This window comes from Chelonoidis abingdonii, chromosome 4, assembly GCF_003597395.2.
Source record: "Chelonoidis abingdonii isolate Lonesome George chromosome 4, CheloAbing_2.0, whole genome shotgun sequence".
Classification (NCBI taxonomy): domain Eukaryota; kingdom Metazoa; phylum Chordata; order Testudines; family Testudinidae; genus Chelonoidis; species Chelonoidis abingdonii.
Window position 1 is genome coordinate 56,357,056 of NC_133772.1, and position 17,447 is coordinate 56,374,502.

General features: G+C 52.1%; 1 protein-coding gene across 1 annotated transcript in view; it reads right to left on the bottom strand.

Annotated features, from left to right (window-relative positions):
- Positions 1-9,636: 9,636 nt before the first annotated feature.
- LOC142046809 (RING finger protein 112-like) overlaps positions 9,637-17,447 on the bottom strand; it is a gene marked incomplete at its 5' end in the record, with an annotated part of 21,809 nt that continues 13,998 nt past the window's right edge. The window contains 7 exon segments of the mRNA XM_075065845.1: positions 9,637-10,131; positions 10,510-10,603; positions 12,713-12,759; positions 12,980-13,110; positions 13,306-13,435; positions 14,547-14,632; positions 14,884-14,941. Of these exon segments, the coding sequence (XP_074921946.1) occupies positions 9,637-10,131; positions 10,510-10,603; positions 12,713-12,759; positions 12,980-13,110; positions 13,306-13,435; positions 14,547-14,632; positions 14,884-14,941 (1,041 nt within the window).

Sequence of the window (17,447 nt, forward strand, 5' to 3'; positions counted from 1 at the left end):
CTCCCCTTACTTCTAATGTCCAGGCACAATTGTGCTCCACGTGCAGTAACTGCAGCTGGGCCTTATGACTAATGACCTCTGCCTTGGTATATCCAGTAGGTCTATCTGATCACTGGTAGATGCTCTTTCCAGCCTCTCTGTGAATCACTTTGGGTGCGTCTCAGTCTCATTCATAGCAGCAAATGGGCCTAAATGAAGCTTCCTGGACTTCAGAAAGTTGAGACAAAAGAAAGCTTAGATCCAAACACCCCCAATAAAGGTGGGGAGTATCAGAATCGAACTGAATTTCACAGCCCTGGTTTCATTCGCTTGTCATTAGTGGACAAGCAGTTCAATGAAAACCACAGTCCTGTGGACCAGTGGTCTCAAACTAGTGGCTTGCAGCTTGTTCAGGAACAAGCTCCTGTAGCCGGACGGTTTGTTACCTGCTGTGTCCACGTTGGCCGATGCAGCTGCCAGTGCCACGCAGCTCTAGGCCAATGGGGCTGCGGAAAGCAGTGTGGGCCGATGGACATTACTGGCACTGCTTCCCGGCAGGCCTCTTATGGCCTGGGAGCGGTGAACGGTGGCAGTGGGAGCGCAATCGGCCGAATCATCAGACGCGGCAGGTAAACAACCAGCCTAATCCACAGGGGCTTTCCTGAATAAGTGGCAGCTCTAATCTGAGAACCACTGCTGTGGACCACACCAACTGGGCCTTTTCTTAATGGAAGGTTCACAAGCACGTTAAGGATCAATAGGCATGCAGTGTAGCAAACTTTGGGGTTGACCTATAGAAACATGAATCAACTTCAGTGCACTTATGCAGTACACCTGCATAAATTGGGGAGGGTAGGGCGTGGAGGCCAGCAAGGAAGAACATGCTGCAATGTATCCCCATTGTTCTATCTAATCATCTCTTTATCTAAACTACTCCATCCATCCTCTGTATTAATCATCTGTCCATCCATCTAATTGTCTTTTTGCTGCTAATCTGTCCATCAAGGAGGTTGTCCATTTGTTTAACTCGTTCTCTTTTGTCCATCAGTTATCTACCCATGGTCTGGCCAATTGTTCGTCTTCACTTCTGTTGTATTCTGCCTAGCACGCTGCGTCATTTCGTCTATAATCTCTTCCAGCCACCTGTGCTGTAGTGTTTACATTCCTCTCTATCTAACTCTACCACTAATGGACCTATCCCCATGGAGTGGACTCAGTGGGCAGGGGCTGCTGAATGGAGACATGCAGCAGTCAAAGGCATTACATTAATTGAAAGATGTAGCCTGATTTGAGTAACTAAGAACCTTCTCTCAGCTCTGTGCAGCTAATTTCACAGTCAAAGCAGGTGGTAATTGGAAGCGCGAGCCTCGCCAGTGGACTAACTGAAGGGCAGCAGTGACAAGGGAAGATTTTAACACGTGCTCTGTTGGCCTGGACTGATCAGAGAAGATAGCAATATACAGTGCTAATAAGGTGCTTGACCATACGATGCAGCTGTTTTATAGGTCTGCTCACAGATCCTGTGACATGATGCCTTCATTTGCAGGACCCCTGATCAATTTCACTTGGAACAATTAATTTTCACTTATGCTATTGCCTCAGATAATAAATTTAAAAAAATTTAAAGCAAATTCATTGTGTGCTTGTTATAACCGGACCTGATTAGCAACAACCTACTAAAAAGAAATCTCTCCAATTAGGCATGCAGCACCTGTACTCTACCAGAGATGTACAGGGGACACACAGGTCATTAAAAACTTCACTTGCCTTAATCAAGCATTGATGGAATGAGAATCTCCGTGTGAGCTGTGTTACTGGTTGTGGAGATTTAAAACAACCTCATCAAGGGAATTATGAGCTAGTGGCAGGAAACCAGTTACTCATTATTTTAATGGGTCCTTTGAGGCCATTAGAATGGAAAAGCTGCTGGAAATGTAGGTCTGCTACTCCGGGTTCGTCTGATAGAAAAGAAAGTTCAGAGCATTGATTAGGTTAGACCAGGAAAGGGATGGGTCTGTTCCTATTGTTCAAGTAGCCCTGATGGTTAATTAAAGTGGAAAGGGTCAAGCCATTCTATTCCAGTCACTGTGAACTGTGATCCCTTCCTTTGTAAATTCATCAGGCCCTTAGGTATGTGAAGAATTTAAGGAGGAGGATGACTGCAATGAACACTTTACACATAATACAACCTCAGATTCCCACTAGGTTAGCAAGACAGCCTGACAGATGGGGGTGTGGTGAGCAAAAGGAATTCCAGGTCTTCTAGGTTTCAGGTGAAGTCAGGCATGTACCTGGGGTTGTGACAGACATCAGGCATTGCTGTCCTGCCCATGAACTCCAGCTCTGCCGATGCCCTGAATCCTAACCCACAGCCCCCTCCATTGTTCCATCTCTGGGTTCTCACACACATACAGGTCTGATGATGCATCTCAATCCCAGCCTGAAGCCTCTTGTTATCCCAGCCTGGGTTCCCCCCTGACACAACTCTACTCATGCACTTCAATCCTGATCTGCAGCACCCTGAGCTCCCCCCATCCATGCATTAGGCACAATTTCAGACACCTGGCCAAGCTGGCCGATACTCGCATTGTCTCTACTTCCAAACAGGGCACATGCACAGGGTCACATCTTTCCTACCATCTAGTCTTGCCTATGATAGATCTACAGTTTTCTCCAAAAGCCTTTGGTAATGCTATATGCACAGGGCAGTGATTTTTATCTCAGGATTAGTGAATAGAAAACACTAGAGGTTTCATCTGATTTGCAGCTTTCTACATTAGTTCCATGTGTTTTAAAGCATTAAATATGTACAAATTAAAATGACTCTGCTATTAAGCCTGAGGCAAACATGGAATTATCTTTCTAATGTATCAGCGCTTTAGTTCTTTGTTTTTCCCATCTCATGATGATTAATCAAATGTAGCTATGATAAGCAAGGTAAGGGGTAGAGAAATAACTGGAATTATACACACAGACACACAATTTTGTTTATGGTTGCAGTGCAAATGGATCCTGAGAGCACTGAATTTATGCATGTAGTAATCTAATACGGTAATTCTTCTTCAGCTCTGATGAGCCATGAGAGCATTCGGTATTAATAATGTATGAAGCATATCATTCTTTACCTATCTGCTTGCTAATCTTGTTCAGATTCCTATGTGTATTCTGCTTGCTTTTCTTGCACTTCATAGGAACAATAAGGGACTGCTTTAAATGTTTGGTGGGATTACATGCATGACAATGATCTCCAGTGACAATCAAGAAATGGGGTCTAGTCTGTGCCTGACATTTAAGGGTTCTATTGCTATTCAAGAGCAAATTTATAGTGGCATGCGCACTCTTTCATTACATTAGTGCCTCCAGTACGAGCCACCACTTGATGAGCCACATCTTATTGTGATCAAAAAAGAAACTCTCGTAATTCCTATCCTGCCTCAGAAAAACCTGATTTTGGCAGTTCGCACTTTGGCCTTCAGACAAAGTGATTTGCATTACTGCAAAAACGTAAACATCAGAAGTCAATTTTAAATCCATACTTGAAGGCAAACACAAGATACTGTATCAGAGTGATATTCACAACGGACCAGGGCCAGATTTACACCTTACGTGCCTCTAGGCACAGCATCTTCACTGCCTTCCTTCCTCCCCATGTGTCCCTGCCTGGAACCCCCTCCCCATGTGCCCAGTTTAGGGTTTCAAGGCGTCCAGTTTTCAACCAGAATGCTTGGTTGAAAAGGGACCCTGATGGCTCCAGTCGGCACTGCCAACCTGCCCATTAAAAGTCCGGTCGGTGGCACAGCCAGGGGCCCGGGGCTAAGGCAGGGTTCCTACCTGCCCTAGTTCCGCGCAACTCCTGGGAAGTGGCTGTAAAGTCCCTGCAGCCCCTAGACTCATGGGCGGCCAGGGAAGCTCTGTGCACTGCTCCCGTCCTGAGGGCTGGCTCTGCAGCTCCTATTGGCTGGGAACCGTGACCAATGGGAGCTGCAGGGTCGGTGCCAGTGGGCGCGAGAGCAGCGCACAGAGCCTCTCTGGCTGCCCATGCATCTAGGAGTTGCAGGGACTTTGCAACCACTTCCCGGGAGCTGCGGTAAGCGCTACTGGGACCCTGAATCCCCAACCCCCTGCCTCAGCCTGGAGTCCTCTTCCACATCCAAACTCCGTCTTGGAGCTTGCACCCGCCCACATCTAAAACCCCTGCCACAGCCCCCTCTTGCATCCCAAACCCTTCATCCCCAGCCCCACCCCAAAGCCTGCACCCCCAGCCAGAGCCCTCACCCCCTTCTGCACTCCAACCCTCTGCCCCAGGCTGGAGTCCCTTCCTACACCCAAACTCCCTCCTGGAACCTGCACCCACCCACAACACTCTGTCCCAGCCCCCTCCTGCACCCCAAATCCCTCAGCCCCAGCCAGAGCCCTCAGCCCCCCACACACACACCCCAGCCCCCTGCCCCAGCCCGGTGAAAGTGAGTGAGGGCGGGGGAGAGCGAGCGATAGAGGGAGGAGGGATGGAGCGAATGGGGGCGGAGCCTTGGAGAAGGGGCAGGAGTATTTGGTTTTGTACGATTAGAAAGTTGGCAGCCCTCATCTCCATGTGGCCCTCTGGCCCCCAGCAGCTCTGTGTGGCCCACTCTGCCTCCTAACTTGGCTCCAAGGAGGCTGTCAGCTGCCTGCTAGCTGTTTGCTGCTGCCCGCCAGACCAGTTAGCCTCAGCCCCCTCAGGCTGTTCTGGCACCACAGCGGCCTCTGGTGGGCAAAAGGCAGACCTGTAGCACATTTTCTGTAGAAAAAAAAATCTGCCTGCCTCAGACAAGACTTCTGTGCATGCTGCAAACATTACCTAAGGCAAAGGGGCATGATGTGTGGGTCACCTCAGCAAGGGCCAGGGCCAGTCAGGAGGCTCCTTCTCTTTCGAGAACTCCCAAGCAGTGCGGCCAGTGGCAGCAGGGCAGCAAAATAGCCCAAAATACTGCAACTCACAACTGCTAAAAAACCCCAGCAACTGACAGCTAAAAATAGCTCAATTGGGCTAGAAAATTGCATACTTGGTAACAAGAACACTGGCGCCCCTAGGCACATGCCTAATTGGAAATCCAGCCCTTCAAGGGACATAATATACTTTGCAGAAAAAAAAGGACAACATGAAATGGGCTGAGTGTCAGGACTCTCAGACTTCCACTGGGGGGCTCTCATGGCTTCAGAATAATAGGAAGCAGTATTAAAGCATAAGCATTTAAAACGTCTGAGTTATATAAAATATATAGCAAGGAATGTGATTCAAAAAATGATAAAGGGAAAACATTAATCAGATCCTTTTGTATAGGAGGAAAATTAAATTTCAGTAATCTATGAAGGCCAGTTGCTAAAAGGCTTTAGAAGTCTCGTACTACAGTAACTCAGGAAGACCCATTCCTCCTAGATGATGAGTATCCCCAACATGCTTGGAGTCAACAGGAGTTGGGGGTGTCCAGACCCTTGCAGTAAGTACTAGTGTCTTACAGGATCAGACCTTTTAAAAAAAGGCACAAGACCAAGATGAATCAGTATTTTGCCGAAACTTGTGAATGATTAATAATGAATAATGTATGCACTGACTTTCACCTGCAAACAGATTATGAAGTTCTCACATTCATTCCTTCTTTGCAAACATTCCTGAACAATTCTTGGTGTGTTCGTACATTCGTTGTGAACACAGAAATACATGCTGTGCTGGTTAATTACAAAACTCAGGATTGGGTCTTTTCCTGGCACTTGAAAGATTTACTGACTAACTAACCAAAAACAAACATTTTTGAATTGCATAGTTGAGTGTAAAATTCACAGTTCAAAATTTGCCAGTGTTAGTTATGTCATTTGAAATTCACTGTTTGTGAAGAGTCACACTTACAATTTTCTCTTTTTATTCATACCAGTAATTGAGTTTATTTATTAGACAATTCACAAAAAGTGAACATAAGAGGGGCATGAACATAGTCAAAATGACTTTTGTTTTAAAATTCAGTGGAATATTCCCAGAAAATGCTTTTCAGTGTTCACCCAACTCAATTCATAGTTCTTGAATTAAGGGAATGCCAACTGTTCATGTGTGTCTTGGATTACGTTTTCTTTTAGACAGATTTTTTAAAACTGTGATTCATGGTTTCTGCTTATTAAATATAATATTAGAGCTTGCTTGGATGAAAACCAGAATAAGAGCTTTTCCCATCAATTATAGGCAGCCCAAATGTTAGATTTCCTGGCATGTTTTTGTGATAGTAGAACACATGCATTTTGTCACTTCAGCATGTTTTAATGTGTTATTTCAGTTTGTGTTATATTAAAGTGATACATTCAGGAACTGAATTTAGGGGTGTCTATGCACTATAAATGAGAGAGAGAGAGATATCTCTATTTGCATGGAAAAGCTATTAAAATTCATAACTCAGCCTTTCCTATGGAATTACATCATTAACTGGTAGAAATGGCATGCTTATTGTTGATGAACAATTTACATTATTTGTAGTTTAAGCAAGTGAATTCATGTCTAATTACCAGTAGATGTTATGTAAACCTGTAACTGGTGGCATGTGCTCTAAGACCCCGTATAAGAATGTAGGGCTCTTCTCTTTAATCACCCTATACTTAAGGGCTACAACCCTGATTAGAGCATGAGTAATTGCTGATGTCACATTCGATACCATGGTGGAACCAGCATAAGAACCTAAATAGAACAGAGTGGAGCTATGCTAATGCGTCCCTCCTCCACCTCCAATTAGCTCTACCTAGGATATAAAAGGGGAAAAGAATCACTTTGAACGAGAGGAAAGTAGGACAGAGAAGGCCCTTCAGGGACACCATACAAACAGCAGAAGTCAAAGAGGATGCTTCTGCTGAAGTTTGTTGAGTTATTGTTTTTGCATTATCAATCAAGTCAAGCCCCAGAAAGGGGGAAATTGGAGTACATAGACATAGGCAATTTCATTTCTGAGCTTTTTAAAATGGCCACTGCCAACCTATTTATGATTCCTTATTTATCTGTTGTGACAAAGTTCCTCCTCTACCTTGGTGGGTCCTGCACTTATTGACACATTTTGCTAGCCTCCGAGATCTTCCTGTGTTGGATTAGGAGTTGGGAGGTTTTGGGGGGAACCCGGGCCCGCCCTCTACCCCGGGTTCCAGCCCAGGGCCCTGTGGACTGCAGCTGCCTAGAGTGCCTTCTGGAATAGCTACACGACAGCTACAATTCCCTGGGCTCCTTCCCCATGACCTCCTCCCAACACCTTCTGTATCCTCACCACAGGACCTTCCTCCTGATGTCTGTTCATGCTTATACTCCTCACTCAGGGCCGGTGCAACCATTTAGGCGACCTAGGCGGTTACCTAGGGTGCTAGGATTTGGGGGCCGGCATTTTCTTCGAGCCCAGATTGCCACCGGCATTTAGGTGGAGGGAGGTGGGGCAGAGGAGTGTGGGGAGGGCTGCCTGCAGCAAGTAAGGGTGCGGGGGCAGCACGCAGGAGAACTCCCCACCCCAGCTCATCCCTGACCCGCCTCCTCCCCGAGCACGCCGTGGCTGCTTCACTTCTCCTGCCTCCCAGGCTTGCAGCGCCTAAGCTGATTGGCGCTGCAAACCTGGGAGGCGGGAGAAGTGAATCAGCGACAGCGTGCTCGGGGTGGAGGCGGAGCAGGGGTGAACTGCTGCGGGGGGGGGGAAGCCTCAGGAGGGAGGGAGGAGCTGCTGCGGGGGGGAAGCCTCAGGGAGGAGCGGGGAGCTGCCACAAGGGGGCACCTCAGGGTGGGGGCTCGGGGACGGGGGAGGGTGCAAGGTGGAAGTTTCGCCTAGGGCACAAAACATCCTTGCACCGGCCCTGTCCTCAGTCCTCCAGCAGCACACCCTCTCACTCTCAGCTCCTTGCACCTCTTGCTCCCAGCTCCTCATATGTGCACCATAAACTGAAGTGAACTCCTTTTTAAACCCAGGTGCCCTGATTAGCCCGCCTTAATTGATTCTAGCAGCTTCTTGATTGGCTACAGGTGTTCTAATCAGCCTGTCTGCTTTAATTGTTTCCAGAAAGTTCCTGATTGTTCTGGAACCTTCCCTGTTACCTTACCCAGGGAAAGGGGACCTACTTAACCTGGGGCTAATATATGTGCCTTCTATCACTCTCCTGTAGACATCTGGCCTGACCGTGTCACACTGTCTTAAAGGGAATTAGATCCCATGCAGTATCTCTGAAGGATGCCTTACATATCAGAGAAAATAAGCAACGTTACTAATTGTAAGTTTGATGCACTTATGCTGTGTAGGGAGCAAAAGCAGGGGGATCTAGAGCAATGAGTACAGAATAGAGAGGGAAACCTTTGTGTTGTGCTTTTACTTGACACAAGTCCAGAGAAATCTTCCCACAGGGTATCTACAGGTCACAGTCTCTTTCTATGTGTCTATAATATATAACTGAACTACACCTCTACCCCAATAAAACACTGTCCTCGGGACCCAAAAATCTTACCACATTATAGGTAAAACGTGTTATATCAAACTTGCTTTGATCTGCTAGAGTGCACAGCCCCCCCCCCCCCCCCCCGAATGCTGCTTTACTGTGTTATATCCAAATTCATGTTATATCAGGTCACGTTATATTGGGGTAGAGGTGTATTGTTGTATGTAAAGTAAATAAGGTTTTTAAAATGTTTAAGAAGCTTCATTTAAAATTAAATTAAAATGCAGAGCCGCAGTGTGAGTGCCAGTGAAAATCAGCTTGCGTGCCGCCTTTGGCACCCGTGCCATAGGTTGCCTACCCCTGTTCTACGTGCTTCAGCTCCCCAGCTGTAAAAGGGGACTCAGCACACTCCCACCCCTCACAGGTGCTGTGGAAAGAATCAGTGTTGGTGAAGTACTCAGGTGCCAAAGAAAACCCAGACAGAAATGGATTATTCTGACTTCATAGCAGGCTGTGAAAGACAGCAGGAAATAAGGCCGGGGGGGCCACCCACTGACCAATGAGGGAGGAGAAAACATAATTTCAGATAGCTGAGCACTGAGTTCTGGGGGAAATACCAGTACGTGATGATGGAATAGAAGACCCTGTCCTAATGCACATGCACAAGGGGGCAGTGTTAAGGTTGTACAGGAAACCTTGATACAGTACCAGGTTAGAGCCAAAGTCCACTGAGAAATAAAGCACCAGTTTCTCACAGTGAAGGAGATGAACCATTCAGACAAACTCTCAATGCAGACATGGATTCTCTGTGCCATAGATGCTGATTCCATAGGTGGTCCCGGGGCTGGAGCACCCACGGGAAAAAATTAGTGGGAGCTCAGCAGCCACTGACAGTGCCTCATCAGCCCCCCATCCCTCCCCAACACCTCATACCTGCTGGTGGTCCCTGCCGATCAGCGCCTCCCCCTCCTCTGCTCCTCCCGCCTGCCGCAATCAGTTGTTTCAAGGTATTCGGGGGGCTCTGGGTGGGAGGAGCAAGGGCATGGTGCACTTGGGGGAGGGAGCATCATTGGGCAGAAAGAGGTGGGGTGGGGGTGGGGCCTGGGGGGAAGGGGTGGAGTGGGGGCAGAGCCTGGGGCAGAGCTGGGGTTCAAGCACTTCCCAGCACATTGGAAAGTCAGCACCTGTGCTCTGTGCCTTGATGGCTTCCAGTCCAGACTGGAGGCCTCCCTGGAAGGTGTTTTAGTCAAAATCACAGAGCAGGGGCTCATGGTCCAACTGTTGTGCCAACAGCAGCGCTCTTTCCCTGTGGGCATCTGCAGCTCTTGCGGTTTCCTGCTGCCCAGTGTCGCTACCCACCTTTCCACCCATGTACATCCTGGTTGTACCACCCACCCTTGCCCCAATGGCAGCTGCCTCGACAAGGCTTAGCTCTGCAGCAGCAGTGGCAAGAACTCCAATCCCACCACCCAGCAACCCCAGGGCCGTCCCCCCAATGGCGACACCTGCCTTGATGGCATGACTCTGATAGCGCTCTCCATAGGTCTCTAGGAAGGTGTTGGCCTCCTGAGTCAGCTCCTCCTCTAGCGCCGTCAGCAGGGCCTCCTTCTCTGGCTCCGGCTCCTTCATCTCCTCACGGCACCGCCTCAGCAGCACCCTGCGCCCCTGCACAAATTACTTTGCTACTGTGCTCGGCGTCACCATCAGAGAGTCGATCATATGCTGGGCCAGGCCATCCTGCGCTGAGCGAGAGAGGAAGGAGAGAGAATGGTGGGGGGGGACAAAGGCTGTTAGAAGGGACGGGTGTGTGACCCTGTCTCACCCATGGACCCTCTGGCTAGAGCCACCCCCTCCCCCCGTGACTGCTATTGGGGCCCCACCATGCCAGGCTCTGCACAGACCCTACCCCCCCCTGCTGGGTGCTGCACAGACCTCCCCCGACAACCATGACTGGGGCCCCAGCTGTGCCAGGGCTGGAGTCTCCCAACTCCCCAGCCACTCTGCAAGCGGATATGAGGTCACATATCCTGTCCTACAGCTCATAGTCCAGGGGGCTGACTGAGATGGTTCTCAGGGCTTCCCTTGGCTGGGGCACAGCCCCCCACCTGGACTCACCTTCTCTTTCAGAAACACAGCGTGTTCTGCGCTGGCCCTGTCCAGGACTCTCTGGTTGTGGAAGGTGACGGCCATCTGCACGGGGAGGACACGGCTGGGGTGACCTGCAGTTTGTGGGGCCCCATCTCCACCTAGCGGCTGCAGCTTCCACCACAGCAGCCTCAGGTAACAAAGCGATGCTGTTAGCTGCTGTGGCAGCCACTTGGGGCTGCTGGCACCGCTGGTCTCCAGTCTGATCCACACAGCAGCCCAACCTCCGCACCTTTCCCTGCCATGACCTGCGCTTTGCCCTTTCAGCACTTTCCTGTGGTCGAGGACTTTGGAAACTCCTGTCCCAGCCAGGCTTGGCCTGAGACTGATGCCCAAGAGCACATCAGTGACACCAACTCTCATGGGTCTGGTGGTATTTGCGGTTTTTATTCATTCCCAGGAGGCAGGTGGTTTGGGTGTGAATCTTAGCTCGTTTGGGAGTGGGGGAGGGGTATTGTTCTGGGCTGGGTTAAATCTTGTGGTGGAGGAGCAATGATTCTGGAACAGTCTCTGCTCTGGCGCTGTGCTGGAGTGGCTATTGTGGAGTAATTCTTCTTAAATAGCTACACTGGTCTATTACCCGATGTAGATAAGCCCCCTCCCCTATTCTCCTCTAGAAGGGGGCCTGGGTAGCACCCGTCTCAGCTGATCTGAGGCTGACACCCAAGAGCACTTTACAGTCCATGTCAAAGGTTATGTCTACACTGTGATGGAAGGCCAGGACTAGTACCACCTGAGTTAGCAGCCCCTAGGATTGTTAAACTAGGGCTGGAGTGTCTACACTCGTAGGCACTGACTCTGTGGGTACTCGGGCTGGAGCACCCATAGAAAAAAATAGTCCTGAAGATCAGCTCCTCCTGTTCCCCCCAGCCCTCCCGCTGTTCAACAACTTGCAGGAGGCACTGGGTGCGGGGAGAGGAAGGAGCAGGGCAGGAAGAGGTGGGAGAGGAGGCAGAACAGGACAAGAAGAGGCAGGGCAGGTGTGGGAAGAGGAGGGGCAGAGAGGGAAGAGATGGGCCAGGGTGGGGGCTTGGAAGAAGGGGTTGGAGTAGGGGGCAGGGCCTGGGACAGAACAGGGGCCAAGCACACCCCGGGAACTCAGGAAGTCAGTGTCAATGTCTACACTCATTTGTAACCTTAGGTTAGGACTGGTTGAACCCTGGGTCCCAGCCTAGGCTCCAGCATCTACACTGCATTATGTGGGCCTGAGTCCAATCACCCCTATCCCAGACTCCCTGCTGTCCTCCCTAGCTGCCACTGCCCCTTTCCGCTTTGGTGGTGGTGCAACCTGGGAAAACTGGACTGTCCAGCAAACTTGAATGGCAAGAGGAGAAGGAAAGTCAGCCCCATGGGATTGTGGGATACTTTTGGCAGCCTCCCAGAGCACGAGTCCAGCAGGGCCGCATCTATACTGCAAAGTAACAAGGCTTGAACCCTGGCTTGTGTCTTAACTTAGGCTCGGACCCGCCACCCCTGTGGAGTCCTGGGACCTTGGGTCTCTGTATCCAAGGATCACGAAAATGGCACTGGGGCCATGGTGAACACAGCAAGAGAGGAGATACTGTTGCATTATGGGAAATATAGTTTAGATGCCTCATTCTTCTGTATATGATTATGTCAGGCTCCCCTGGTTGGACTACATCTCCCATGATGCACCAGGGCCATGATGCCTGGCGTCCTCTCACCAAAAGAGGCAATGTTGGTACATCATGGGAGATGAAGTCTTGTTGCCCATTATCCTGCATGGCTGGCTGGGCTCATGAGAGGTACTGCCCAACCTACAGTGCAGGATTGGGTACATGAGGAGCATGAACTACAGTTCCCAGGAGCTTCCTTGGCAGCATTGCCAAATGGAAACGTTCAGGGGTTTTGCAGGAAGCTCAAGTTTCTGCAAGAAAAACAAAACCACAAATGCCCACTTTCGGGCCAGCTCTGATAAGCTGCTGTCATTTAAAAGCCAAAACACCTGCAGGGCTGGTTGATGCTGCAGGTTCCATGGGCGAACCCTTCAGCACCAGCTGCTCTCTAGTCAAATTCTTCGACTTCGGAGTCCAAGAACATGAAATTTCGCAGTCGCCTCCCGCAGGATGGAACCAGTTCCCAACAGCTCCCCAGCCCTGGCATGGATGGGACATACCCCACAATCAGGTCAGAGGTGGAGACGGTACCTGACGGAGAGGAGAAGCCCGAGCGATGTTTCTTCATCGCCTCAGTGAATTTCTGCAAAGAAACCAAAAGAAATCATCACCTCAGACTCCACAGGGCTTAGAAAGGCTGGGAACATGGGGAGGGCTTTCCTGGTGCTGAGATGCAGCCACCTCTTCAGTGGGGCAGCTGAGGAAGAGCTGACAGCGGCGTTGCATGAGTATTGGGGTCATCAGTGACTGTTAGCAGAGAACACCCCATCCTGGTCCCTCCAGCACAGCTGGCCGGTCCCCACCTTTATCTTGGCAGCGAGCTGCGTCCCAGTGAGCAGCGCCCCATGTTGGTCCCTCCGGGCATGTTGACCGGCTGAGCTCACCAGGGTGGTGACATTGTCCCTCAGGCTGTCCCGGAAATCCTCATCCATGTCTGCAAAGGGGAGAGAGGTGGATGATGTGGGGGGAATCTAGGGATGCTTTGATCCTCCTTCTCTCTACCTTCCACGTGTGGGCACTCCTCTGATCTCCCTTCTCTCTACCATCCATGCACAGCCATGATCAGTGCCCCAGTCGCATTGCTCTGCACATGGCAAGGGGCTCAGAGCCGCTGTCCTGGGTCCATTACCTCTCAGGGTTCCCTCGCTCCCAGTCATGACCCGCTTGCCAGGGAAGGGCAGCAGGTAACAGTGGCTGCTGCTTCTGTTCAGTGCTTCCAGGGCCTTGGGGTGTTTGCAAGGGGATGTCGCCTCCAGCATCTGCCGGAGCCAGGAGGAATCATTACACTGACACACAAACACCTGTGTTAACATTAGCCAAGCCTGCTGGGCAGTCAGAGAGGGTGTGGAGGAGCCCTCTCTGGAGGGGAGCAGTGAACAAGGCAGGGGACTGCAGGAAGAGAAAGGAGTGGCTGCCAGCCTGTCTCCCCATCTCAGGTCCCAGTCTCCTCTCTCAGATTCCAGTTTCTCCGGACCGCTTGTCCCAGCCTGCTCCTTTCCCTTCCCTGGCTTGGCTTTTCTCCCCTCCACACTGCAATCAAGCTGCTTCCTTCTCCACACTGCCTGGGCTCATTGAGAGAATGGGAGAGGCAGGAGGTCCCCTCTTAGTTCTGGTGCCGGGTCTGGAGCAGCAATTGCAGGGAAAGTCCAGCTTTGCTTCTGCAGCCCCTGGCTGGAGCACGCTGGGTCGCTCTGTGGGGACGGCACATGCTCAGTCTGGGCAGCATGTGGAGCTGTGAGGGGCTGGAGCATGGACAGTGTGGATGGACGGATTCTTTGGAGACTTCAGCAGCTAAACTCTAGCCAGTCTTCTCCCGAGCACGTGCAAAGTGAGATTATCCAACGGCCTGTTACTTGGCCAAATGTGGGGGGATTTTCTTGGGAACAGCCCAGGGCATATCTCTGACATCCAGGCCACACCCCTACCAAATTTAAAGTCCCTGCTCTGGAATAGGAGGGCAATAGAGATGTTCAAAAAAAGGAACATCAGAATTTTCTTTCAAAGAACGTGTTTTTCTTTAGCCTCATTCTCAGAAACGGCTGGATGGATGATGATTGCCTGTTCTGTTCATTCTCTGTGAAGCACCTGGCATTGGTCACTGTCAGAAGACAGGACACTGGGCTAGATGGACCTTTGGGCTGATGCAGTACAGTTCTTAGGGAGAAAGAAGGAAAGAATTCAGCTGGAGGCAGAGAACAAGCATGGAAAATTTAAGTCTAAACAGTTAAAGTTTGGCAAAGTTATTATCAGCTGAAGAGGAGTCTTAGAATGGAATTTATCAGGCAACTTTTATAAAGTATAGTGCTACCAGCCCCCCTGGAGGGGAAAGGCCCCATGTCCCATTCCCCACCCCCCAAGCCCCAGACTCACCTGTCTGACGTCTCTCACATGCTGCTCCCCACCCTGGGCTCCGAGAACCCCAGGGCTGCTCCAGTCCTGCACCAGCAGGTCTACGTGCTGCAGGGGAGACAGGAGGGGAGTGGGGATCATTGAGGGTGGGAGGAGGTTGGGATGGGAAGAAGGATGGTATCTGAAGGGGAAACTTCAACCCTTAGGGAGTGGGGGAGGGGGATGCATGGGGCAGGAGGACACTGTGGACTGAGGGAGTAGGATGCCTGGGACAGGAGCATGCTGTGGGGGAGTGGGAGGTGTGCAATGTGAGGATGCATGGGGCAGGGTGAGGGGCGGGGGCGGGGGCATTTTCTCATCTGAATGGGCTGCAGTCCATAGGCTACTCCCGCCACTTCGGCCACCTGCAGAAACATCTGTGGAGTGGAGAGAATGGGAGTGGCATGGCTGACTCTGGGACTTGAGAAGCTTTTACCCTAGGTGGTGGGGGGGAGGGGAATCCTGCCCGTGAACACCATCTGAGCCACTCCCTCTGCCCATTTCAGAAGGTGAGGCCCGGTGGGAGCAAAACAAAGCTGGAGATGAATGGAGGCATTTTCTGTGGGGCAGAGAGAACAGGCCAAGGACGTGGGCAGGGGCAGATTGACTGTTAAACACACACTGCCTCCAAACAAGAGGGGGCCCCAGGGCCGGGCACTCAGGCAGCTCAGCACTGGTGCTCCCCCCATGGGGGGGCGCTGCTCCATGGAGGGGGGCTGTGGGGGCAGCCAGAAACTTGAGGGGCAAGGGAGCAGGGAGAGAGGCTCACCTGCAGCCTCGGGGGGTCAGGCGGGCAGTGCAGGGGGCGGGAAAGCAGCGAACGAGGGCGGAGGACTCAGGATACTAGGCGGCCGCGCAGCCGGTCGGAAAGAAGCTGCTGCCCCTGCTCCTTCTGAGTCCTCTGCCCGCGCTCACAGACCTGGATTCAGAAACGAGGCGGGGCTTTAAGGGCTGCAGCCTGACCCCTGCATTCTGGCCCTGCCTGCAGGAGGGGTGGGGAGGCAGCTCTGAGAATCGTGGCCAATGGAAGCTGTGGGAAGCGGTGTCTGCAGGCAAGTGCAGGGACACGTGGAGCCACCTGCAACCTCCCATGCACCTGCACCAAATGGGAGCTGCCCCAAGTAACCGTTTTACACCCCAAACCCCTGTTCAAGACCTGAGCCCCCTCGCACACCCTAAATCCCACCCGGACGTTGCACCCTCAGCCTTGAGCCTCCTCCCGCACCCTAACTCCTACACAGCCCCTGCACCTCCAGCCCTGAGCCCCCTCCCACACCCTAAATCTCACCCGGACGTTGCACCCTCAGCCTTGAGCCTCCTCCTGCACCCTAACTCCTACCCAGCCCCTGCACCCCCAGCCCTGAACCTCCTCCCACACCCTAAATCCCACCCAGATGTTGCACCCTCAGCCTTGAGCCCCCTCCCGCACCCTAACTCCTTCCCAGACCCTGCACCTCCAGCCTTGAGCCCCTCCCGCTTCCTAACTCTCACCCAGACCTTCCACCCCTAGCCTTGAGCCCCCTCGCACACCCTAAATCCCACCCGGACGTTGCACCCTCAGCCTTGAGCCTCCTCCCGCACCCTAACTCCTACCCAGCCACTGCACCCCCAGCCCTGAGCCTCCTCCCACACTCTAAATCCCACCCAGATGTTGCACCCTCAGCCTTGAGCCCCCTCTCGCACCCTAACTCCTTCCCAGACCCTGCACCCCCAGCCCTGAGCCTCCTCCCACACCCTAACTCCTTCCCAGACCCTCCACCCCCAGCCTTGAGCCAACTCGCACACCCAAAATCCCACCTGGATGTTGCACCCTCTGCCTTGAGCCTCCTCCAGCACCCTAACTCCTTCCCAGACCCTGCACCTCCAGCCTTGAGCCCCTCCTGCTTCCTAACTCTCACCGAGACCATTCATTCCCAGCCTTGAGCGCCTCCCACTTCCTAACTCTCACCGAGACCCTCCATTCCCAGCCTTGAGCCCCTCCCGCTTCCTAACTCTCACCGAGACCCTCCATTCCCAGCCCTGAGCCACTCCCACACTCCTACCTAGCTCCTGCATCCCCAGCCTTGAGCCTCCTCCCGCACCCTTACTCCTACCCAGCCCCTGCACCCCCAGCCCTGAGCCTCCTCCCACACCCAACTCCTACCCAGTCCCTGTACCCCCAGCCATGAGCCTCCTCCCACACCCTAACTCCTACGCAGCCCCTGTACCCCCAGCCATGAGCCCCCTCCTACACTCTAACTCCTACCCAGACCTTGCATCCCCAGCCTTGAGCCCCCTCGCACAACCTAAATCCCACCCGGATGTTGCACCCTCAGCCTTGAGCCCCCTCCCGCACCCTAACTCTGGCCATGGCTACACTTACAGCTGTACAGCGCTGAAAGTTACAGCTGTCTTCGTACAGCTGTGTAAGGAAAGCGCTGCAGTGTGGCCACACTGACAGCTACCAGCGCTGCAGTGTGGCCACATTTGTGCTGTTGGGAGTGGTGCATTGTGGGCAGCTATACCACAGAGCACCTCGTCTCATTTTGGCACCGTGGGTTGTGGGAAGGGGACGGAAGGGTGCGGGTCATTCTTCTTCGAGTGATTGCTCATATCCATTCCAGTTGGTGTACGCGCTGCGCATGCACGCTCGTTGGAAGACTTTTACCCTAGCAACTCCAGCGGGCCGGCAGGTCGCCCCCTAGAGTGGTGCCGCCATGGCGGCTGATATATACCCCTGTCGGCCCGCCCGCTCCCCAGTTCCTTCTTGCCGGCTACTCCGACAGTGGGGAAGGAGGGCGGGTTTGGAATGGATATGAGCAACACATCTCGAAGAACAACAGTTACAAAGGTAAGTAACCGTCTTTTCTTCTCTGAGTGATTGCTCATATCCATTCCAGTAGG